At 37.0% G+C, this 26,042-nt stretch overlaps 1 protein-coding gene across 4 annotated transcripts in view; it reads left to right on the plus strand.

Annotated features, from left to right (window-relative positions):
* Window positions 1-26,042, plus strand: part of HMCN1 (hemicentin 1) — a 483,427-nt gene that overhangs the window by 449,380 nt on the left and 8,005 nt on the right. For 3 of the 4 annotated variants that reach the window (XM_045452692.1, XM_045452691.1, XM_045452694.1), the window contains 12 exons: window positions 762-911; window positions 1,185-1,322; window positions 2,357-2,478; window positions 3,152-3,389; window positions 8,180-8,242; window positions 9,283-9,402; window positions 10,574-10,708; window positions 13,169-13,282; window positions 14,031-14,156; window positions 17,723-17,851; window positions 19,722-20,072; window positions 23,932-24,051. In XM_045452692.1, coding sequence (XP_045308648.1) covers window positions 762-911; window positions 1,185-1,322; window positions 2,357-2,478; window positions 3,152-3,389; window positions 8,180-8,242; window positions 9,283-9,402; window positions 10,574-10,708; window positions 13,169-13,282; window positions 14,031-14,156; window positions 17,723-17,851; window positions 19,722-20,072; window positions 23,932-24,051 — 1,806 coding nt within the window. The remainder of the gene's footprint in view (window positions 1-761; window positions 912-1,184; window positions 1,323-2,356; window positions 2,479-3,151; window positions 3,390-8,179; window positions 8,243-9,282; window positions 9,403-10,573; window positions 10,709-13,168; window positions 13,283-14,030; window positions 14,157-17,722; window positions 17,852-19,721; window positions 20,073-23,931; window positions 24,052-26,042) is intronic. The other variant, XM_045452693.1, reaches the window with a different exon arrangement.

Below are 26,042 nucleotides of genomic sequence, written 5' to 3' on the forward strand. Positions count from 1 at the left end.
TTTTGTAATACTGTTAAAAGTAAAAGACCTGTCCCAAATTTTTCTCAAGTTAACTATTTTCCTGTATAGGAAAATATAACTGTTTTATTTAATTGGTAAGCTTTCCGTCTGAAACCCAAGACTGAACAATACCTGTTAGATACTCCACACCTGTGTCGACAGTGACCTGTAACAAGCTCAAGAGCTGTTTTGAGGTGATCCTTTCTTTCCTTCTGTGTTCTCACAAAGGAGGCAGTAGATAAAAGAACATGAGTTTTGATGCCAAGCACATCTGTGTTCAGATCTTCATTCTACTATTTATGTCTCTGACCTTTATTTTCTAGTCTGCCAACTATGACCATTCAAAATGACTTTATAGGATTTCTGACAGGATTAAAAGAGTTAACACTTATGAAGTGCTTAGTATAGTGCATGACAGGCTCGATAAACTCTCCTTATTATCATCATTTTATTACGATCAACAGACACGTTCTTTATTTTGGCTTTGGGACTGGGTGCTGATTGTATTCTTTGGATTGTGAAATAGTGCCATGATATACACAGATTGGAAGCACCCTAGATTTATGTGGGATGATGAGTGTTACATGAAAGTAGAATGTTCTGAAAGCTTATTTATTTCACTCTTAAATCCAGATGTCATATGATATTTTAAATGTTTGTGAGAAGATTTGTAGCATCTTTGAATACTGGCCTTCTTTTCTCCCATGTAACGTTGATGAAATTGTTTCCTTCTCCAAGAATGTTTTTTCTTTCCCCAATAGGTGGGCCCCAGCGAGCCAGAGGAAGTGTTATTGGAAATATTAATGATGTTGAATTTGGAATTGCTTTCCTTAACGCCACAGTAACAGATAATCCTACCTCTGATACTAGAGTAATACGTGCCAAAATTACCAATGTACCTCGCAGTCTTGGTAAGTCTCTTTGCTAATAAAAGTTGCCAATAGCCTCTTTCTTTAAAATTCATATATTATTCTTCGTCTTCTGATTTCTGCTTGAAATTTCTAGAGGATGCTACTACTAAATGATCTGTATGATAGCACTTAGCTCGATGGTAAACTCTTAAAGACATGTGCGATACTGATACTTATTTTGTTGTTATTCGAGATTATTTAGGATTCATCCTTATGAATAACTGGCTCTGTAAATATTTTTCTCTGTTACCTTATTTATCCTTTTTTCTTTAGGTCCAGCAATGAGAAAAATAGTTTCTATTCTAAATCCCATTTATTGGACAACAGCCAAGGAGATAGGAGAAGCAGTCAATGGCTTCACCCTCACCAATGCAGTCTTCAAGAGAGAAACCCAGGTGGAATTTGCAACTGGTTAGTGCCAACTAAACTTAATATTTAAGTCTAATATTTAACTATAAAAAACAGGATTGCCTAAAAGTTGCTGGTTAAGAAAAATACACTTATATATTCCCCCAGAGAATAATTTTAAAGTTTTTGATGCAGTCTTATCATAAATGATATAAAAGCAATTTCATATTTCCCTGTAAACTTTTACTGACATGGCTCTATAAGAGGCCATATGTTTTCAGACAATATCGTGATTTTTTATACCCCAAAAGTGTTTTCTCATCGTTTCTCTATTTTTTCTCTTTAAATCCTCAGAGAGGGTTTTAAAGGCCAAACCAGAGCAGGAAAATGAGTCCTTGCTGTTAAATAAAGACTTTTGTCTATGAACCTGAGATTCAATCAGGACACCTTACAGAGATCTTTTTATCAAAAAGATGGAAGTAAAAATAAGCAAAGCTAAGGGTTTTTCTCTTTACCCTTAGTCTTCATGAATATGTATTAGCTATTCATGGTCCTTTCCAAGTGCATACAGATTTTTATAGACCTCCATTACAAATCTTTTCAAAGGTGAACAGCCGCAGTGGCAGTGCTCTTTAAGGAAGAAAGACTGAGGAAGGGGCTTTATGGAGCCCAGAGGCCCATGAGGGTTTTTCATGGCCATCCACTTAGTAAGATGCCCTTCTGCTGATTCTTGAAGCATCGTAAAAAACAAAGCCCTATGTGGTTATTGCCAATCTACCTGGTGAAGCTGTCTGTCCCTTCTCTTAGACCATCCATTTTTTGTAGAATTGCCTTGCTATTGCTTGTGAGTTTAAAACATGGAATCCTTTGCATAATCATACACTACGTTTTTGCCACAGAAAAAGAAATTTTAGAACATACCATTCAATTACCCTAACACTTTAATTCGGGGACTGAGTGCTAATTTAATCTTTAATTGCCTTTGTTTATGAAGTTTGAACTAAAATAACAGAGCTGAACTGACAAAGTAAGTCTGCTGTGTGCTTATACAAACCATATATTTTTTGCTGTTAAAATGAATGAATTGTAATTCCCAGGAGAAATCTTGCGGATGACTCATATTGCCCGGGGTTTGGATTCTGATGGTGCTTTGCTCCTAGATATTTTTGTGAGCGGTTATGTCCTGCAGCTTCAGTCACCTGCTGAAGTCACTGTAAAGGTAAAAATGGCAGGATAACCTCTCTTCACTGTTTATTGGAGTAATGGTAAGATTAGGAATCAAAGATCTATAGAAAAAAAAGCATGGATACCATGTGTAGTTTCCCTTGTTTGCTATAGGGAATAAATATCTAAACCACTAAGGTTAGAAATGGCTAGTTTGTCTTTGTATAAAAATCTTTAGGAATAAGTCTTTACACAGTCTTACTGGTTTCCTGAACATGACTGTACAAGTAGTATTTTATTTAGAGCTACAGTTGACCCTTGAACAACATGGGGGTATATAGGGTGCCAAGTCCCTGGACAGTCAAAAATCACGTATGACTTTTGACTCTAAAAACTTAACTATTAATAGCCTACTGTTGACTAGAAGCCTCACCCATATCATAACCAATTACACATATTTTTTGTGTTATATGTATTATATACTGTATTCTTACAATAAAGTAAGCTAGAGAACAGAAAATGTTATTAAATTGCAAGGAAGAGAAAATACACTTAGAGTACCGTACTGTATTTATTTTTAAAAGATCATATAAATTGACCCATGCAGCTCAAATCATGCTGTTCAAGCTATATTTTTAGCCTCTTAGCCTTTATTTTTCTAATTGTGCATCTCATAATACCCTCAAGAAAAAAAAATCTGATCATCAAATCTATACTGTCTTCCTTAGGATTACACAGAGGACTACATTCAGACAGGTCCTGGGCAGCTGTATGCCTACTCAACCCGGCTGTTCACCATTGATGGCATCAGCGTCCCATACACATGGAACCACACTGTTTTCTATGATGAGGCACAGGGAAGAATGCCTTTCTTGGTAGAAACACTTCATGCTTCCTCTGTAGAATCTGACTACAACCAATTAGAAGAGACACTGGGTTTTAAAATCCATGCTTCAATTTCCAAAGGTACCTTGGTCAAAGATCATTTTTCCATCCAGTCCTTTCTAAAAGAATAAAATGGGGGCAACTGGCTGGCTCAGTAGGTATAGCCTGCAGCTCTTGATCTTGGGGTTGTGAGTTTGAGCCCCACGTTGGGTGTTGAGATTACTTTTTAAAAATCCTAGGAAAAAAATGTATTTAATAACTTAAAAAAGGGTAAAAGAATTGCATTGATGCCATTCACAATAAAGATATTAGGGCACAGACCAAACCTAGTGATATAAGATTTTCATGTATGTTGTCTATGTTTTGTGGTAGGTAAAGCCATTTTAAAGCCAATCCCACTGGAGTTCTAATTTGGATTACTAATCTGCAGAAAGGTTTAAAAATATATCCTCTGGCAGAATGAGGTTTTCTTTGGGTGCTCCAGGCCATTGTTCTTATTCTGACTCTTGTATTTGTCAAGGAATTTTTTTAATTGCTGAAACAATGTAAAAGTGTATGTTGACCTACCATAGCCAAAGTGGAATGAGCCCAAATGTCCATAAACTGATGAATGGATAAAGAAGATGTGGTATGATATACATACACACACACACACACACACAGATACATACATACACACAGACAATGGAATATTACTTGGGGATTAAAAAGAATGAAATCTTGCCATTTGCAACAATGTGGATAGAACTAGAGTGTATTATGCTAAGCAAAATCAGTCAGAAAAAGACAAATATCATATGATCTTAGATGTGGAATTTAAGAAACAAAACAGATGAACACAGGAGAAGGGAAGCAAAAATAAGATAAAAACAGAGAGGGAGACAAACCAGAAGAGAATCTTAAATACAGAGAACAAACTGAGGGTTGCTGGTGGGGTGTTGGGTGAGGGGATGCGCTAAATGGGTGATGGTCATTAAGGAGGACACTTGTTGGGATGAGCACTGGGTGTTGTGTGTAAGTGATGAATCAGTAAATTCTATTCCTGAAATCATTATTACGCTATATGTTAACTAACTTGGATTTAAATTTTTTTAAAAAGTGTATGTCAACCTAAACTAATAAAAAAAAGTTTCCATATTTTAAAAGCAGTTTTTAAAAATTGTGCAGCAATAATCAGGATTCCAACTGTCATTTCTTATTCCTGGACATTATAATGTTTCAACTGCTTTTCATTTTCTAAGCATAATTCTACAACCCTTGATCTCAGTGGTCTCGCTATGCTGTGTAGTTCTTTGATGTGTCTTTACCCTGAGATCCCTGTTTAGTTATAAGAGACAGCCAAACAATCAACATTCTGTGTTCCATGAAGCTTTGATGCTAAGAGATACTTGCATGTGGTTTTATTATGGACACTAAGTGTTTGAATGGCTTTAACTTTGAACTTTAGGCTCCTATGAGTACACTTAATATAATTCATATTGGCCTTCGCTATGTACTGGCTTTCTTAAGTAGATCCAATTAGATTTTAAGTAGCATCATTTTGTCTTATCATGCTCCATACACTAAAAATTCATTTTTGCAATTTACTCTTGCTTTCACCACTTGTGTATATGACTATTTTCTTCATTAACAGCTGTCAGAACTGTCATTGAATTTGAGATCATAGTAATCTAGGAGAACATGTTCACATTTTTTGAGATAATCATAGATTCATAAGCCTTATAGTGAGTGGAGCTCCACACCACCCACATGTCGCCATCACCACCTCATTTTACTATGGTTGTGCATGTTCAGGTCACAGAGACAAAAGAAAAGAGCCATTGGAATGAAGATTTCTGTTTCTTTTCCTCAATGCCCACTTTTCAAGTCTAATCTCTGTTTTTACTTTTTCCAGTACTTAGTATAATTAAAAGAAGACAACTTGATGTAAGACTTTTGTTAAAAGTGAACTTACACCATCCAGGACAAAGGGAATTAAAATGATTTTTTAAAGTCGTGTACATTTGTTGCCCAATCATGTAAATTCTCTAAGCCTGAACTGCTTGAAGGTCTTTGTGGTATCTGTAACATTGTAGTTGGGGGATCTGGATTCCACAATTGGAGAAGACACACTATAGGACATTTTTAACCCCTTACTATTTTAGCTACTATGAGTCTATGAATTACATCTGGTATCTGTGCACATTTGTTGAGGTTCCTGTGAAATACGAGAATTATGTGCTTGCAATTTCTTTATAAGTGACCACCAGGGGGCAAGCTTGCATTCTTGGTTGCTTAACCACCAAGTTCTTTCTCTTCTGTATTGGGTCTAGACAAGAGCTCTGGCTACAATGCAGTTAGAATTACCTAGAGAGCTTCATGAAAGTTCAGATCTCAAGGCACAGAGACTTTGGCTTAGCTAGTCTAAGGTAGGGCCTGGAAGTCGGTATTTTTAACGCAGCATTAAATGATTCTAATGTATCTGGTCTGCACATCAACATTTGGAAACTGCTGGTCAAGTCAACTCACAAATATAAATCAATACATTTTAAAAAATTGTTATATCTTTAAAATAAAAAATTTGTTTTTAAAATATAATTATAAAATATACTTATATTTTACAAATTCATTAGCAAAAGGCATCAAAAATAAAGGAAAGATCAGTTTAACTAAAGGGAATTTTTAAACACTCCTTCATGGGAGAAAAAAAACAAAATTGAGAAGGTGAAATATATATCAAGAAAGAATATTTGCATTGTGTATTATAGATAACTATGATTAATCTTATACAAGGCTCTTAAAAATCAGTAAGAAGGGGTACCTGGCTAACTCAATGGGTAGAGCATGTGACTCTTGATCTCAGGGTCGTGAGTTCAAGCCCCATGTGGGCATAGAGCTGGCTTTAAAAAATAAATAAAAATAGCAGCGCCTGGGTGGCTCAGTCAGTTAAGTGTCCAACTCTTGGTTTTGGCTCAGGTCGTGATCTCACAGTTTCGTGAGTTTGAGCCCCACGCCAGGTTCTACACTGGCAGCATGGAGCCTGCTTGGGATTCTCTCTTCTCTCTCTCTGCCCCTTCCCCACTTGTGCTGTCTCTGTCTCTCTCAAAAAAAATGATAAAGCTTTAAAAAAATTTTTTAAATTAAAATTAAAAAAAAAGCATTGTTCAAAAATCAATTAAAAGAAAGCAACACCCCAACAAAAAATACATAAAAGCTATGAACAGCAAATTCACAAAGGAAGAAATAATAATGACAAAATGAATGTGAAAAACTGTCTAACCTCACTAATAAGCAAAGAAATATAACCGAAAACAATGAGGTACCATTTTCCAATTATCATTGTCAGAGATTTAAAAATATGATAACCACTCAGTATCAGAGAGGTATGGGGAAATGAACACCCTTGTACATACTGCAATCAGTGGTTAATTCATGTGATGTTTCTGGAAAGCAGTATGTATCAGTAACCTTTCAAACATTCAGATCTTTGTAGTTATCTCATTCTGGGGGTCTGCCCTAAGAAAATCACAGAAATGGCCAATAATAAATATCCTGGAAGCAAGAGGTAAATATGTAAATGATGGCACAGCTATATGATAAACTCTTAAACAGTCATTAAAATAATTTTAAAGGAATATTTAGCTCATTTATTCAAAATACTTGTTCAGTGCTTTCTGTGTACCACCTACTGTTTTGGGGATTGACAATAAAACAAAGAAGAGTATGCATGGCCTAATAATAATTGAAAAGCAGCATACAATATGATCTAAACCTGGGTTGCCCACACCACAGTGATTATAAGGAAACTTTTATACTGATTGAAAACAGAGATTTCTAGGCTGACTGGGATAGGACCAAGGATCTATATTTTTAATAAGTTCTATTTTATGATCAATAAACTTTGACAATTATTAATCTCTAGAGTGCAAGATCCTGACTTTTTGAAGTGTATACTTATAGAAGAAAAAACATCAAAATGTTGGCAGTAGTTTGTTTCAAGTGACAAATTTACAGGGAAATCTATACTTTTCAAAGTTTCTGTAATTATTATACATTGCAATAACACAAATATTTTGTATTGCCCCCCACTGTCTAAAGGAAATCATAACTAATATAATTCAAAACAGCATACTTTAACTATAACATAAAGAATAAAAAAAGGAATACTTTGGTAACTCGAAAGGTGTTTTGTTTAAGTTTCTTTATGTCAATAATGTTTGAAAAATATTTGCTAAATTGCTTAAACCAGTGAAGGCAGAGTTACTTTCTAAGGAAAGATTCCCTAACTAGCTTATTTGTTCTTGTTACTATGTTTGTTTCTATCATAATTTGCCTGTCTCCCCTTGGCTTTGACTGCATGGGAAACAATTGGTCACGCCTAGGGGACTCTGACCCAGATGCTTTACACTGCAAATGAAAGAGATCTACAAAAGGAGAGGAGTTCTTCATTCGAGTTTCTGGTTGTCACTGGCATAAGTTATTTTTAAGTGGCTTGAAAATAGTGTTCCTGCTTCTAGAACAGGCAGCATAAGTAAAGGCTAGAAGAATAAATAGGACTTTGTCTATGGTTATACCTTATGTACACATTGATTCTGGATACTTTTGCATGATCACAGAATGGTTTGGCTTCATTTTCTTTTGATTAATGTAAATAAATTTAAACAGAAAATCTATTTCCAATGGCTGCTTGCCAATCATCTCTGGACTGTGATTCATTTAGTTCTCAGTTGGGAACAGGAAAAGTCTTCCATTCCTGCTTGTTTTCACCTATTGCATTTGTTGCACAATGTGTTCCATCTTTGGCATATCTTCCCAGGGAAGATTGTACCAGAAAGAAACAAGGTACTGACATTCTAACAAGCCAATTAATTTTCCTTTTCTCTCTGTGGTAGGAGATCGCAGTAATCAGTGCCCATCTGGGTTTGCCTTAGACTCAGTTGGACCCTTTTGTGCTGGTAAGAACAGGAATAATGAATTTTTGTTTTTATAAAAAATATTAGTAATGGAATCTGTTTAATGGACATTTATTGCCATTTTGCTAGATATGTCATTTTCACAACAGTCTTAGAAGTGTTCCATTTTACAGTGAGGAAATCGAGATGGAAAGAAGTTAAGTGGGGGTGCCTAAGACCACTCAGCTATCAAGTGTCAGAGCTAGATTGAAATTTAAGGCAGCTGCAAAGCCTGTACTCTTTCAATCTGACCACAATCAAGTGTGTCAGGGATCGTGATCAAGTACAGAGATGAAGTGAGCATGGGAACAAAACACTGGACTCTTGTCATTTGATGGCCATGGATGTGAAACATAATAATAATCCAACTCTAAGCCACCTAACCCTAGAATTGCTCAGAGGATAAGGGCAGGACTGTGGGCCGAGGACTAATGACTAAGCCAGCCCCATATCATCCAAGTGCCAGTACAAGAGAGCCACAGATAACTAAATAGCTAAGTAAACAGCTGGAGGAGCTCAAGTTTGCATACACAGTGCCTTTCTTTCACTGGTAGGCAATTTAATGTAGGATAGTGGTAGATAAGTGGTCTTTAGAAACTATACTGTCCAGGTTCAAATTTCAGCTCTGGCAATAATGACCTGTGTGACCTTGGGCAATTTATTTAACCTCTTTGTTCCTCAATTTTATCCTGCAAAATGAGGATAGTAATAAAAGCATCTGTCTCCTAGGCATGTTGTGAGGAATGCGTTAAGGTAGGTAAAAAAGCATTTAGATCCCAGGATATGGTCATTTTATCTTAGCTATCATCCCTGTTGTTTTAGAATTAATCTAAACATCTTCACTATCAAAGATTATTTGGGGACCCAAAATTAATTTATTTCGTGCTTCTATTCTGCGGCACCTAGAGCATTTTCTGTTAGGTTTGATTCAACTCACTGTGCTCTGTAAGCAACTATTTTACAAACTACCTTCATGGACTTTACTAACTTCTAGTAAGTAGGGGGTTTACAGACCAATCGGGCCTTTTTGTTCCTTGTTTCAGATGAAGATGAATGTGCGGCCGGGAATCCCTGCTCCCATATCTGCCACAACACCGTGGGAACCTATCATTGCTCCTGCTCAAAAGGCCTCACCATAGCTGCCGACGGAAGGACTTGTCAAGGTATTCACAAAGCTAAGCCTAATAGATACAGTCAAGCAATGGTCACAGAGAGCTCTGACCTAGGAAGAGTGTGGTAGGCCAGTGTTCTTTCCTACTCTTTCCTCCTCCATGTTGGCAATAAACACAGAAGATCTTCTCTCAAGTTGAGAGAGGAACAGACAGAATACTGCTCACACACTGCCTTCATGTGGGGCACTGTACAAGCAGGGAAGCCGGTAGTGACTCACTTAATCCCCACAACACCTTGCGGAGATACTCATTTTACAATGACGAAACTAAGAAATTAAGAAGTTACATAAGGAATTTAAGTAAATTGCACAATCCTAGTAGCACGTTAAGAACGTTGAAAAAAAAAAAACAACTTTGTTTTTCAGTATTGTTGACACACAGTGTTACATTATCTACAGGTATATAACTTAGCGATTTGACAAATTTATACACTGTGCTATGTTCACCACAAGTATAGCTAGCATCTGTCCCAGTGCATCACTATTACAATATCATCGATTGTGTTTCTCATGCTGTGCCTTTTAGTCCCATGACTTATCCTGTAACTGAAAGCCTGTATCTCCCACTCCCCTTCACCCATTTTGCCCATCCCCTCACCCCAGAAAATACTTTTCTATCAGACTCTAAGTATACTTCAAAGTTAGAATTGTATAAGAAGCTTATTTATAAATAAAATTTTAAATGATGAAAAGAGAAAAGGATTACTCCCTTTATGTCCAAGGAGACGCCCTTCTAAATGCCAAAGAGACAGAGAGAAAGGGTGTAGGATGGGATAAAAATAACTTTTATGGAAATGTCCGGTGTGGATTGAGCACCTATATACATTATTTCCTTTAATTTTCAAAGCAACACTGAGAGACAGATATTATCCTCATTTTATAAATGAGAAAACTGAAATATCAGAAAGGAGAAGTAATGTTTTTAAAGCCACCTAATTTGTCAGTGGTCTAATGGATGGGTTAGTCTGCAAAGATATCACACTAAACTCCTATGAACTCATCATCAATTTAATCCACCTGAAAGGACTCAACCAAATTATTCAGCATTCTTGCTCTGGTACATTTTCAAGTACCATTTATGGCTTTTCTTAACCCCATTTTATATAGGTTTTTGGGTTGGTTTTCTTCAACTCATCTTAGTTGAATGACTCACTTCATTGCAGATATCGATGAGTGTGCTTTAGGTGGACATGCCTGCCATGCTGGTCAGGACTGTGACAATACCATTGGATCCTATCGCTGTGTGGTCCGTTGTGGAATTGGCTTTCGAAGAACTTCTGATGGGCTGAGTTGCCAAGGTATAAAAATGGAATCCCTTGCTTTATCTTCATTATACTAAGAATTAAGACTCTCTGCCTTTTGAATCATTTAAAGGATACTCTGCTTTATAGATTGTGCTTCTTGATAAGATTTTAGATGTAATAGTCCATGGCTATTTTAAATATTTGTAGCACAATAGTTTTGAATAATAACATTTGCCTATTATATTTGAGAGAAGAGATTATATAGCATGATCTAAGAGGCTCTATTTCATAAGACCCCACCACATAAGACTATCAGATATTTATTGCAGGATGTTTTTAATAGACTTTATTTTTTTTAGAGAAGTTTTAGATTTACAGAAAAATGGAGTGGAAGGTAGATTTCGCATGTACTCCCCACCCCAACTCATGCATAACACCCCCCACTATCAACATCCTTCTCTAGAGTAGCAAAATTTTTACCAAGGATGAACCCACATCAACACATCATTATGACCCAAAGTTATTTATTTACATTAGGATTCACTCTTGGTGTTGTATACTCTATGGATTTTGACAAATAATAACATGTATCCTGTATCATAGTATCATAAGGAATAGTTTGTCTGTCCTAAAAATCCTCAATGCTTTGCCTGTTCATCCCTCACTTCCCCCCAAGCCTCTGGCAAGCCACTGATCTTTTTATTATCTCCACAGTATTATGTTTTCCAGAATATCATATGGTTGGAATCACATAGCATATAAGCCTTTCCAGATTAACCTTTTTCACTTAATAATATGCATTTTAGTTTTCTTTATGTCTTTTCATGAGTTGATAGTTCTTTTTAGTGTTGAATAATATTCCATTTTATTAATGTACTACAGTTTATTTATCCATTCAGCTACTGAAGGACATCCTGGTGCTTCCAAGGTTTAACAATTATGAATAAAGCTGCTGTCAGGGTCTTTTCATAGAGACAGAAATAGCAAATACAAAACTGAATGCCTAACTATACTACAAAAGTGATTGAATTATGGTATGTCCATACCAGGAACCATTGTACGGCCACTATAGAGTGGAATGCAGTTCAACTATTAGGCTTAGAGGAATTTTCATGAGGTATTGTCGAGTGAAAACACCAAGATGTAGAAAACTACACATAACTTGTGTAGAAACGAAGCAATAACCAAAGACAAAGGAAATGGATTTATATATTTAGATAGAGATATGCATTTGTACATACAAGAGACATGTTATTATTTATACTAGATTGTTAATGCAGGTTGACTTTGGTAGGCAAGGAAGGTAAAAAAGGATAAAGGAAGCCAAGCAGAAAAAAGAAGAAAAAAACTACACTAAGAAAGCATTTTTAAAGTATATGATCACTTTGTGCGTTTATAGTAACATGCAGATTTTGAAAGATTAAAAGAGCTCATACACCTGAAACCACTATTATACAATATGTTAAGTAACTAAAACTTAAAAACTTTAAGAAGAAAAGAAATTTCAAAATAAAAAATATAAATAAAAGAGTTCAAATGGAAGACAAGTACAAAATAAAACATAGGCAATCTTGAGTTTGGGAATGTAACGTGGGGATATGAAAAGCCTAAGTATGGTGATTGTTCCTTTGAAGGGTTTGGGATAGAACAACAGAGAAGTAGAAAGAAATTGAGATGCGGACAGACCTGAGAGAGGGATTATGGTAGGAGAGACTGGGTTATGTCCATAGGGGTATGGGAAAGATGACAGTAAGGAGGAAGAACTTTAAAAATGCACACAAGGAGGGAATGATGGATGGACCACAATCCTCATCTTGGTGAGGACGGAGGAGATGGCCTCAGAGCTCGAACACTCATGCAGAGAAACTTTTCTTACATGGGAGAAGAGCTCTCTTTTCCTCTGGGACTAGAAGGAAGGAGAGGGGAGAAGGTACATAAAACAGGCAAATGCACACAAATTTGGGGGATTTGTGCCTGCATATTTTTTTTTTATTCTACTATGCCCCAGATGGTATTTGGGAAGATTAATTTGGTGATGACTGTGGACACTGACAAATGCCAAAGTTGCTGCTTTTAGTGGTAAAGACCTGCATCGGGCTGACAGCAGCAAAACTGGGGAAGGAAACTGAATTGCAAAAGATACTGCAGAAGACTTTGACTTTCCCCCCCCATCTTCAGTGTTCTAGTCTGTCAGCAACATTCCTAGAAACAGAAATGGGAGCCATCTGGTAAAATAAAGTAAGGAAGTGTTGCATCCACATAGTTTGGAGTCACTAGCAAATGTCTACCTTTGAGGAGTATTGAGAGATATGTTCTCCAGCAGTTAATCCCGTCAATTATCTATCTAGCAGATCATATGAGAGCAATTGTATTAGATTTGAGAGCAATTGTATTGGATTCGTTTCAGGGAAGATCTTAAACATGATAATGATATCATTAAAATGTTTAACATTTGAAATAAATTAACCCAAGTTTCCTAATAGCATATAATGAAAGTTTTGTTTTATTTAACAGATATTAATGAATGTCAAGAATCCAGCCCCTGTCACCACCGCTGTTTCAATGCCATTGGAAGTTTTCACTGTGGATGTGAACCTGGGTATCAGCTCAAAGGCAGAAAATGTATAGGTAAGAAAAGGGCTTTAAATTCAAAGCAATGACATCTTTGTAATTTCTAAAGATATTTGATCTAGGGGTGCCTGGGTGGAGCAGTCGGTTAAGCGTCCGACTTCAGCCAGGTCACGATCTCGCGGTTCGTGAGTTCGAGCCCCGCGTCGGGCTCTGGGCTGATGGCTCAGAGCCTGGAGCCTGTTTCCGATTCTGTGTCTCCCTCTCTCTCTGCCCCTCCCCTGTTCATGCTCTGTCTCTCTCTGTCCCAAAAATAAATAAACGTTGGGAAAAAAAAATTTTTTTAAAAAAAGATATTTGATCTAATCCCTTTGCTGTGTCCTGGGCTGAATTCATACGTAAGATACCTCCATCCATCAGGTACACAACGCATGCATAAACAAAATGAAAGCAAATGCTATTTTTTACAGGTTTCATTTTCTAGCTACATAACCATTTTTTAACAGTTCCCTATTGTGTTTACTAATTTTTTTCACAGAAGCATAATATTTATGGTTACATACATAAAGATATTTATTTGTTTGTTTGTTTTTCTAAAAGGAGGAACTCGTTGGTATGGCTACTAGCTATGTGAATTAATTTTTTTAATCATTCTGTTTTAAAATAGTGTTATTTACCTTCATGGATTTAAACACTTTAATCTTACACAGTGATTATGTAATCAACATCTTTCGCCTTAAAATCCAAAGGTATGATTTCTGTGGAAAAGAAATTTCTCAATCTTCATTACCTTTGTTCTTTTATCAAGATGTGAATGAATGCAGACAAAATGTATGCAGACCAGATCAACACTGCAAGAACACCCGTGGGGGCTATAAGTGCATTGATCTTTGTCCAAACGGAATGACTAAGGCAGAAAATGGAACCTGCATTGGTGAGTGTATGGCTGTTTCGATGACTGAGATATGTTTGCCACTGACCAGCCAAATAAGGCATCCATTTTTTAACTAATGCTTAAGTAGGGGTGCCTCGGTGGCTCAGCTGGTTAAACGTCTGACTCTTGGTTTAGGCTCAGGCCATGATATGTCATGATCTCACGATTCGTGAGTTCAAGCCCCACTTCAGGTTCTTTGCTGACAGCGTGGAGCCTGCTTGGGATCCTCTCTGTCCCTCTCTTTCTGCCCCTCCCTTGCTCATGCTCACTTTTTCTCACAGATTTTTTACTCTCAACTTCTAGTATGGTTGAGCTCTGGGGTCCCAGGCTCATAACTATACCAAGAAACGAAAGCTCCCCATGAAGACTCATTACCATTTTGAGCTCCCATCAATTACACATTTGGCTTACACAGTTTAATAGCCACATAAATTCATATTATCTCACATGTCTACTATGAAATTTAGTATATATGTTTAGAATTTCACAGGTGGTTAAGAAAAGCTTATACAGATTTGTTAAAAGTTCAAAACGTTTTATCTTAGAACTGAATATTCTTCAGTGTCAAGTCAATGACTAGATAATAAAATAAATTATGTTCTCTATTCTTTCTGCCTTAATTTGTAGAACTATAAGCGGCATCACTTACAAAAATGAAACATTGTGTTCCTGTTCTCATGTCCTTACAGTCTACTTAAATAGAGTGACCAATTCCACTTTCCTCACCAAAAGAAAAAAAAATACTACAAGAGGGAATGAAATGCCATAAAAGAGGTACAAATAAAATTGTAGAAGAATAGTTGGAAGAGTGATCATATCTGATATGAGATGTCATGGAAATGATCACATTTAAAGAGAGCCTTGAATGGAATGGTAATAGGTGGAGGTTGTGCAAAAAGGAAAGACAGTCCCTTATGAGGGAGAGAGAGCTGGACTTAAAGTAAACAGTTTAAAAATCATCCTTCCTTCCTATCTGACTTTGCACAAGTCTTAAGATTGCAAAGAGGGGCGCCTGGGTGGCGCAGTCGGTTAAGCCTCCGACTTCAGCCAGGTCACGATCTCGCGGTCCGTGAGTTCGAGCCCCGCGTCAGGCTCTGGGCTGATGGCTCGGAGCCTGGAGCCTGTTTCCGATTCTGTGTCTCCCTTTCTCTCTGCCCCTCCCCCGTTCATGCTCTGTCTCTCTCTGTCCCAAAAATAAAATAAACGTTGAAAAAAAAAAATTAAAAAAAAAAAAAAAAGATTGCAAAGAAATTTGAGTGTAAGTTTCTCATTTTAAAAGTGAGACTTTAAAAAAATGTTCATGGCTCAGTTAAGCATCTGACTCTTGGTTTCAGCTCAGGTCATGATCTCACAGTTTCATGGGTTTGGGCCCCATGTCAGGCTCTGCGCTGACAGTGCAGAGCCTGCTTGGGATTCTCTCTCTCCCCCTCTCTCTCTCAAAATAAATAAATAAAACTTTAAAAAAATAAAAGTTCAGGGGCACCTGGTCGGCTTAGTTGATTAAGCGTCCAACTCTTGATTTCAACTCAGGTCATGATCTAATAGTCCTGAGGTGGAGCCCCCATGTGGGGCTCCACACTGGGCATGGAGCCTGCTTAAGATTCTCTCTCCCTTGCCTTCTGCCCCTCCCCCACACGCTCTCTCTCTCGCAAAAAAAAAAAAAAAAAAAAAAGACTTTAAAGACTTGTTAAGGGGCACCCAGATATCTCAGTCAGTTAAGCATCCGACTTTGGCTCCAGGTCATCATCTCATGGTTTGTGAGGTCAAGCCCCACATCTGGTTCTCTACTGTCAGTGCAGAACCCTCTTCGAATCCCCTGTCCCTCTCTCTCTCTCTCTCTCTCTGCCCCTCACCCGCTCACACTTGATCTCTCTCTCTCAAAAATAAATAAACATTTCGGGGCGCCTGGGTGGCGCAGTCGGTTGGGCGTCCGACTTCAGCCAGGTCACGATCTCGCGGTCCGTGAGTTTGAGCCCCGCGTCAGGCTCTGGGCTGATGGCTCAGAGCCTGGAGCCTATTTCCGATTCTGTGTCTCCCTCTCTCTCTGCCCCTCCCCCGTTCATGCTCTGTCTCTCTCTGTCCCAAAAATAAATAAATGTTGAAAAAAATAAATAAATAAATAAATAAATAAATAAATAAATAAATAAACAAAAATAAAATAAAAAGAATTGTTAAAAAACGTTTTCACTCTGAAATATTTATTTAAAAAGTTACAATATATCCCGATTTTTCTCAAAATAACAGTGAGAGGAGGGTATAGATATAAATGAAGGAATACTGACCACTTGTTACTTGTTGAGGTACATGGGGACTTAGTATACTTTAAAAAAAAACTGGGGGTGGGGTTGGGCTATCAGATTTCAAAGACTTTCCAGCAGTATGGCTATAGGTAAATATTTTTTAACTCCTAAGAATAGTAGCCAACTCAGAGCACCATGTGCAGTTATGTGTGATTATAAGTATTTTTAAGAGTATTGACTCTTGGGGTGCCTGGGTGGCTAAGACGGTTATGTGTTCAACTTCAGCTCAGGTCATGATCTCACAGTTTGTGGGTTCGAGCCCCACATCAGGCTCTGTGCTGACAGCTCAGAGCCTGGAGCCTGCTTTGGATTCTGTGTCTCCCTCTCTCTCTGCCCCTCCCCAACTCACATTCTGTTTCTCTCTCAAAAATAAATACACATTAAAAAAATTAATAAAAAAAGACTATTGACTCTAATTATGTATAAGAGTAATCGGAGATGAGCTGAGCCAAAAGATCAGAAGATTATTTAAGAACCTACAGCAAAGGGGTGCCTAGGTGGCTCAGTCAATAAGCATCTGGCTCTTGATTTCAGCTCAGGTCATGATCTCATGGTTTCGTGGGTTTGAGCCCCTTGTCAGGCTCTGCACTGGCAGTGCGGAGCCTGCTTGGGATTCTCTGTCTCCCCCTATCTCTGCCCCTCCCTGACTCACACTGTCTCTGTCTCTCTCAAAATAAATTAATAACTTAAAAAAAAACAAAGCTACAGCAAAAATATAGCTAAGTGGAAATGGAAATGGAGATTTAAGGGGTTGACTGAAGGAAGTAGAATTACCCAATCTTGGAAACTGAGGGAGTTAGTTATAGATTAGTCTGGTTGACTAAGGAAAGAAGAATGCTGTTATAAAGAAGAGAGGAATGATAAGACACTGAGGACGTGTGGAGTTTGAAGTACTGGTAAAAGATGGACATGGAGAAGACCAGCCAGCAGCTAGAAACGTGGGGCTGTAGATAAGAAACAACATAGTACTATTGCTGTAAGTCTACATCCATGAGCTTACTAGAGTCACTAGTATAAATAAGACAGTCAGAGGTGGAGAACATAGAGAGAAAAGGGATAAAAAGCTGAAAGTAAAATTCTTGCCATAGTAGGGAGCAAGAGAAGGAAAAGGAACAACAAGGGGCAGAGTAGAACTTGAATCCGAGTCTCAGCTACATGGTGAGAAATGCAACCTTTGATAGTTCTAAAGAATGTTCATTTCAAATATAATGACATTAGGTTTTGAAAGAGGATATGTTATTACTTTTTATTGTCTTGTGTCTGTAGATATTGATGAATGTAAAGATGGGACCCATCAGTGCAGATATAACCAGATATGTGAGAATACAAGAGGCAGCTATCGCTGTGTGTGTCCCAGAGGTTTCCGGTCTCAAGGAGTTGGGAGACCCTGTATGGGTAAGTTAACAGGAACTCTTACTGGGTAATAAAGCTACTAACAGAATCATTTAGCCTTACCAACTGGATCAGGATCACTCTCTACCCTCAAAAGCTTTCTTGGGACAATTAGAAAATTTGTAAGTTGGTTTAAGTAATTAATAACATTTTTAATTACTTCTTAAAGATTCCATATTGAATGCAATTTACACTGACATTTAAAGTGATAATAATAGCCATTTACAGAGTGCTTGCTATATGCTACACATATCAGAGTGAGGTTCCTTTGTAGTTACTGCGGCAACTTCACCATGAAGATTGTCTCATTGGTTATCTCTCTATATACATTTTTTGCACAGATACGTTCTATTTGAATATGAAGCGTACTTGAATGCAATATGAAGGTTTAGGCATGAGGAATTAAGATGTGAATATGCAATTTAAGTGAGTTGATAACTATTACTTTACCAGATATTTAGTGCCTACTATATGCCCCTATGCTAAGAATCTCACTCAGTTCTCCCAGTGGCCTGTTTGTTTCCGTCTTAGTTATGATTGAATATAAATAAGGCAGGTAACAGACAATAGAAGATATCTGTAAGAAGGTAACCATATGATTCTTTTTAATTAATGCACTTATAATCAAGAAACTGACCTATGAAATTATGTTCCTCTTGGAATGTTTAAGTGCAAAAAAAATTGTGTGGGCTTTAACTACTGGCTTCCGGTGTGCCATACTACACTTTTAAAATTGGTTGCCTTGGTTGTCTACGTAACAATTATTTATAGCAAATTCTCCCATAAAGACTTTGTCCTGTCTTTATGCAGTCACTAGCATAGTACTTTGCACAGAGCAAATGTTGAAAGTAATACAATTACTAGAAACATTTTTAAAATAAATGCTTGTCAATAGCAGAAGTACATAACATATCATTTTAGTCTTCTGTTTAGATATTGTAATTTAACATCTTGGATAGTCATAACAGTGACCTAGCAGAATGAAATATGTTTATTTGTTCATTAATTTGATCTGAAGTTGAATGTCAGGCATTGGACTGGGGAATAAACCAATGAAGAAGGTAGGGCCATTCCCTTAAAGAGTTTAAAAATGGTAATTTTAACTTTTGCCTACTAAAATAATTTTTAAAGTAAAATATACTACTTTTATTCTGCTTATTCGTGTTACTTTCTTTCATGCCACTGTGGTAATGAATTAAAGAAGTTGGTTTTGTTCTCTGGTTTTCATTTGCTTTTCCAATTTACAGGAAAAGTTGGGAGGGTTTACTATGTGTTGACCCAAGAATAGGAAGAAAAATAACTTTTTAAAAATTTTTTATGGACTTTGTGAATTTATATCTTATTAAGAAATAATTCTGTCTTAATCTCCTTTTTAAATTTTTATAAAAAAATGTGCTTGGCTTGATTATTAAATAAAAATTATTGATTCAAAAGAAACAAAAGAAAAATGTTAGTAGTTATATCAATATTACCACATCTGAAACTTGTAATTGTATGAAAGATTAAAGAATGTTACAACAAAATGCAAACTAGAAATGTGATTGAGCCCTTTCCTCCACCAACAGAATTAAGATCTGCGTTAACTTTGAACTCTAGTTTTTCTGGAAAGACATTTTCCCATATGATCCTTTAGGTTTCTACTGTATATGTAAAGCAATCTTTAGGATGAGCCTTAGAACCTTTCTGTATATTCCTAAATAAATGATTAACGCTTTCTCTAAAGTTCTCAACAATTGAGAAATTACTATATTTGTAGCTTTGGAGGGTAACGTAATGTCTTCAGTTTGTTTCAGAGACTGATTCTTTATTCCTGTGTTGTGTATGTATATGTGTTTTTTTTTTCTCTTTTTTATGTATCATGGCACACGAGCAGACATTAATGAATGTGAACAAGTGCCTAAGCCTTGTGCATATCAGTGCTCCAACACCCCCGGCAGCTTCAAGTGTATCTGTCCACCAGGTCAACATTTATTAGGGGATGGGAAATCTTGCGCCGGATTGGAGAGGCTGCCTAACTATGGCACCCAATACAATAGCTATAACCTTGCACGGTTCTCCCCTGTGAGAAACAACTATCAACCTCAACAGCATTACAGACAGTACTCACATCTCTACAGCTCCTACTCGGAGTATAGAAACAGCAGAACATCTCTCTCCAGGACTAGAAGGACTATTAGGAAAACTTGTCCTGAAGGCTCTGAGGCGAGCCGTGACACATGTGTAGGTAAATGTCAGCCATATTGCATTTCCTTTCTGTGGGCTCACGTATGGACCAGAGTCTAAGCATATGCACAGCACCTGTGGTATTTTGGGTGCAGTGAACTACATCTGATCTCAAATCTGGGATGACTCAAAGTTCCAACTATTACAACTATTACAAACTTTATTCAAGTAAATGATGCATTTACATGTGTGCATTCTGATAATTGTTTTATATTGGCAGTTTCTCTCTTTTGATCAACTCCTGAAAGTGTTGCTAAATTTAATGCTGTGTAGAAATAAATTTCAGTGACACCTAGAATATATTTTTTAAAAGAGAATATGCATATTGCCACATAATATAATACCATCAGTTTATGGCTATATCTGGTTGATGCCAAAGCAGTGGGTTAAAAGTGAAACTTTCAGCTACTCAGTCAACTGCTCGTTCTATGTGACAACCAACACTGTGTTGACTGTTGTCCCACACCCACCCCCATCCACCCCCGTGGAATTTCTCAGTTTGATTATTTTGTATATATGGAAGTCACTGAAAAGATAATGTGAGCCAGGACAAAACTACGTTGCTTTCATTGCTCTAAAATATGCGCTTTCAATATCTTTATCTAAACTCACAAGTCTACAATTTAATTTGTTTGCAAAAGTAAAGTGTAATTTCCAACTCAAGAATTGAGACTTTGTTTTCAGTTAATTTGCAAACATTACCATCTGTCATTCATTTAATTCAATTATCTGTGAGTGTCCACAGTTTGCATGCCATTGAACTATGTGCCAAGAGAAATTAGCAAACACAAATTAGCCCCACTATTTGTTAAATGACAAAAGAAAGCTAGGAAGAAAGGGAGGAGGGCAGTAAGAAAGAAATTTTGTTTCAGTTTAAAGACCCCACAGGCCAACTTCATTTTCTTGCACTTTTCTTAAGTATTCTACACTTCACTTATTCTCTCCTAAATATAATTTCTGTTACACATTTCTTAAAACATTAAAAAATTGACTTCAATTTTTGCCGTTTCTTTTTCTACTCTCCAAGCTCTGTTCCTACATCATTGTCTTCTCAGATGTGCTTTCTCAGTCACTCTTCTGTAGACCCACCTGGACCCTATGACCCTCTTGGATACTTAAACTTTAAACTTTTCTCTTTAAGTCCGGTTTTGTCCAGAACTTTTGTCTAGATGTCCTGATGTATCTGAAAGTTAATATGATGCACATGGAATCTTCTCCCTGTGATCAGTGTCCTAGAAAAAAGTAAAACTAAGGGCAGTGCTAGTGTCTTTTATTCCTTGAACTTCAAACATTAATGCATTCATTACCAATTCTCAACATTTAGTTCATATGCTCAAACACTACGTAATTACTGACCCTGTGGACTCCACAATCCTTGCAAGGATATCAAATACCACTCTCAGCTTGCTCCAAACCATTCTGAGTATTGGTAGTGTTTCATGCCCACAATTTTGACTTGACTCTTTGTTGGTGAGAACTTTTCACCATTTTTTTTTTTTGATCGACAGAATTAAAATTTGACATGTTATCTTTCAAAGTTTCTTCCAAATAGTCATTCCCACTAAAGGGTTTCATCTCCAATTATCATCCCACTCTCTGACTTCACCTTAGAGAAGCTCTTCTTCTCTTCTACCTTTACCTTCCTGTCCAACACCCTTGTTTATGGCGTGCCACATGAATTAAACTACACCCCCCACACCATACTCCATCTAGTTGATTTCTTTTAAGTCATCTGAAGGTCCCAGTCATTTTAAGAAAGCATCTCTGATTACATCCTCCATTTCTTCATCATTATCTAAGCCCTACAGTTTCATAGTAGAGTCTCATAAATGTTTTCTTTCTTTTTTTTCTTTTTCTTTTTTTTCTTTTTTGAAATGTTTTTATTTATTTTTGAGACAGAGACAGAGCATGAGCAGGGGAGGTGCAGAGAGAGAAGGAGACACAGAATCCAAAGCAGGCTCCAGGCTCTGAGCTGGCAGCACAGAGCCCGACACGGGGTTCAACTCACGGACTGTGAGATCATGACCTGAGCTGAAGTCAGACACTTAACCGACTGAGCCACCCAGGCGCCCCTCATAAATGTTTTCTGTGTCTTTGTGTTTATATTACACTAATATTGTATTTATAAGAATTATCTTCCCCAAACCATTGGCTGTTTGAGGCAGCTACTATTTCAGAGAACCATTCATGGAGAATTTGAAGTAAACTTCCAAAACTCATCAATTACTGGATGTTTAAGTTTTGTTTTGGGGCAGTTAATAGACATTTAGAACTATTTCTTAAAATAGGATGAGTATTTTATAGTGTTCATACTAATAAAGAAATTTACACTAAGATTGCAGACAGCTTTGGAATTATGTTACGAACAAGTTGCAATTAACACCAAATGCCTTTAATTAACCATCTGGGATATGTCTATCTTACAAAAGATTCAAATTAACACTATGCAATCTTGTTTGACTTGGGCTAAAAGTTAGCTTTTTGAGGGAATGATTCCAAAGCTTAACAGGAGAAATGAACACTGCGCTGCCTCTGAATGCAGAAATTACACTTGGGGCCACTTTAAAATTCATACTCTGGCAAGAGCGATATTGACTTCTTGGATTTCCTCATCGTTTACATTTCTGTGATTACTTTAGTTTGAAGCAGATTATAAAGGGAAAAAGTAAAAATAACTCACACAAGTTGTGGAATAAATGCTTTGGTTAACTAAAATGGGGCAAAACCATTAACAACTATTTGATGAGTGTTTATCGTTAACAGATTTTGAATCATTGCAGTTACATTCTGAGCATATGCGAAACATGTACAATGAACACATCCCTTTGCTCTGTGTCGCCTCCCAGTTTTCATCTCCTCTTTACTTCCACCCGACAGCACTCCTGCTGCCATTTCACATCATGTTCTCTCTTCATTCTTCCACTGGTTCGTGCAACTATGAACAAATTCTAACATTAAGCAAAACACAGTTGCGATAAGGAATCTGAGGCCTCCCAAATCACATCTCCTATCCTGAAAGCAAATAGCAATTAATTTTTATCACCCATTCTCACTCTCCTTTTTATTGCTGCTTTCTTGGCTTTGTTTAATAATAGCAGATAAATAGTTGTTTACTATAAAATGCTTTCCCTTTATTGTGGTATATGAACCTTCCAACAAATCTGCATCAGTGATTACTTTTGACAAAAGAATTGACTGAAGTTTTGAGGAGTAAAGGTGTCATAGCAACTATAGATATGTAGTTGCCATTAGTACTGTATAATTGCATGAAGTGTGATGAATATGCTTATCACAAAATTAAAAACACTTCCACTTGCTATATCTGTATGGGAAAGTGACGCATGGATGTTGGGGGCAGGTGCGAGGAGAGACAGGAGACTAAAGTTTAAATAAAAACGAACATTCCTTGTTCTAGTTAACACCAATAGAAAATTCGTCTTTTAAGTAAACCCTAGTATAAAGGGTTTAAAGGGTATACTTTATGTACTTTATAAAGAGTATAAAGGGTATAAAGACCTAGTATAAAGTCAAGACTTTAGTACTTTGGTGGTAGGATCTTGTACAAATCTGTTTCATCTGCCATTCCTAATATAGAAATATAGAAATTGGCCAGTTTGGGGCTTCAGCTCATATATACTTACACACAGAAAAGATGTTCATATTTTATGAAATAGTACAATTGATATTGGACTCCATTAAAAACAGATCCTGATATAAAACAGCTCTGAGCATGTTAAATCCCATGAGTTGTAAAAAATAGAAGTTTTTCTATTGTATATCCACAACTTGTGTATAATTGGTTCTGTCAAGTTTCTGCCTTTGTTTTGCATGGTTGTACACCCTGCTTTCTTTCTGCGTAGATATTGATGAATGTGAAAACCGAGACACTTGCCAGCACGAATGTAAAAATACCTTTGGAAGCTATCAGTGTATCTGTCCACCTGGCTATCAGCTTACGCTCAATGGAAAGACCTGTCAAGGTAAGAAAAAGTTGGGATGTTCAATGCTGCAACTTGATTTAGAGCCGGTGTAGGAGAGTGTGAGAAAATAATGTTTTCTTTTTTTTTTTTTTTTTTAATAATTATTCTCCTAGTTGCTTCCATTTCCTTCTCATTCCCCTTGGTCATATTTATTTTTAAACATTGCCTTTGCAAGTAGGAGAACCAGTAAGAGAGCAAGTAGGCAAAGGAAAATTGTTGAGAATCAGTACTGGTTCAGTCTTATAGAAGGAGCAAGAATGCCTAAACCAGTTCATGTTATATATTTTTAAAAATAAGTGGAAATAAACCTCTTCAAATGTCTTTTCAAAGTTCAGCCAAGATGGAAGAGGAAATAGGAAGAGACCTTGGTAAATTTTACTCCAGTATTAGGCACTATTTTATTTTTTGTCTTGGCAAACAGTGGGTGGTCAACTAAGCAATCTATTCTTTGAGTCTACAAATGATGTGGCACAATCATGAACTGGCAGTGCAGAATGCAAAAGGTGCATCTGCAAATGAATAAAATAATCTCTTCCCTTTAATATCTTAGTCCAATGGAAACAGACATGTTAATAAAAACATAATATACAGGGTTATAGGTACTATAACGGAGTTTGGGACAATGTGTAGTGATGGTAGAAAGGAAAAAAAAAACTATCAATCTCAATATTACCCTCTTTACACAAAAATATGTAAAGCATTTTGCTTTTTTTTTTTTTCAACGTTTATTTATTTTTTGGGGGGGACAGAGAGAGACAGAGCATGAACGGGGGAGGGGCAGAGAGAGAGGGAGACACAGAATCGGAAACAGGCTCCAGGCTCTGAGCCATCAGCCCAGAGCCTGACGCAGGGCTCAAACTCACGGACCGCGAGATCGTGACCTGGCTGAAGTCGGACGCTTAACCAACTGCGCCACCCAGGCGCCCCAAGCATTTTGCTTTAATGAGACATATTATGTTGCAATGCAAACTTAGATCAAAAAGAAATAAGAACCTACGTCAAGAAACCCCCTCAATTTTGTGGACAAAATCAGAAGTAGTATATATGTCTTAACAAGCCTCTGAATTATATTAATTTCTATTATATACAAACTGTATCCTTTGCTAAAGTACAACAAATAAAATCTCCAAAGGAGTGCTTATCAGTACCAGTCAAATTTAGATTACATTTTCCCTCTGTGTGAGATTCACAAGACTTGCTAGGATTTCAAGTCACGGAAAGTGTGTTCCAGGAAACAAGAGCTGGATGTATGATAGGGCCACCTCAGTTCCATGAGCTCTAACCCCTCCCTCACCCATTCACCCATTCCCTCCCTGATATCCCCCACTGGATCATGTAGACCGGAAAAGGAAAATGAACACCGTAATAACCTTCGCTCCCAGCCATCTGTCACAAACATTTATTTAAAACCCTATGCAGAACTTTCTACTGAGGTTTGAAGTACGAGAATAATATATTACATTATAGTCATGTTTTTCCAAAGCAAGTATTAACTCATTTTAATCAACAGTACAAGATATGTCAAGGGCAATAATTTGTACCCATTCCACAGATAATAAATTCTCAGAGTGATTACATGAGCACTAATATCCTAGAATAATCAAGAACAAGGGTAGGACTTGATCACAGATCTCATAATGTCTAGAATGGGCCTTTGTCTCTCCTATGATGCTTTGAATACCAGGGTCATTGTACTGTAGCATCAGGGTAAGGTGAGAGCATTTACAACTGTCCGTGTTTTATAACCCTCCCCAGGTTGTCACCCCAAGAACCCTCTGAAGAAGTGGCAATGCCCAACATTAACACTGCACTTCCTGTGAGTGTGCCAGGCACCAAGGAAGGAAGCAGAGTAGATACGAAAGCATTTGGAATAACCAACCAAATTACAAAACCTGTTAGTCAGATTTTTAAGTGCTATATTGTATCATATTCTCATGAGAGAATTTTTCTTTTTTTCTAAATTATGGCAGTTTGTTCTTTAAATGCCCTCA

Source organism: Leopardus geoffroyi, chromosome C3 (genome assembly GCF_018350155.1).
Source record: "Leopardus geoffroyi isolate Oge1 chromosome C3, O.geoffroyi_Oge1_pat1.0, whole genome shotgun sequence".
NCBI lineage: Eukaryota > Metazoa > Chordata > Mammalia > Carnivora > Felidae > Leopardus > Leopardus geoffroyi.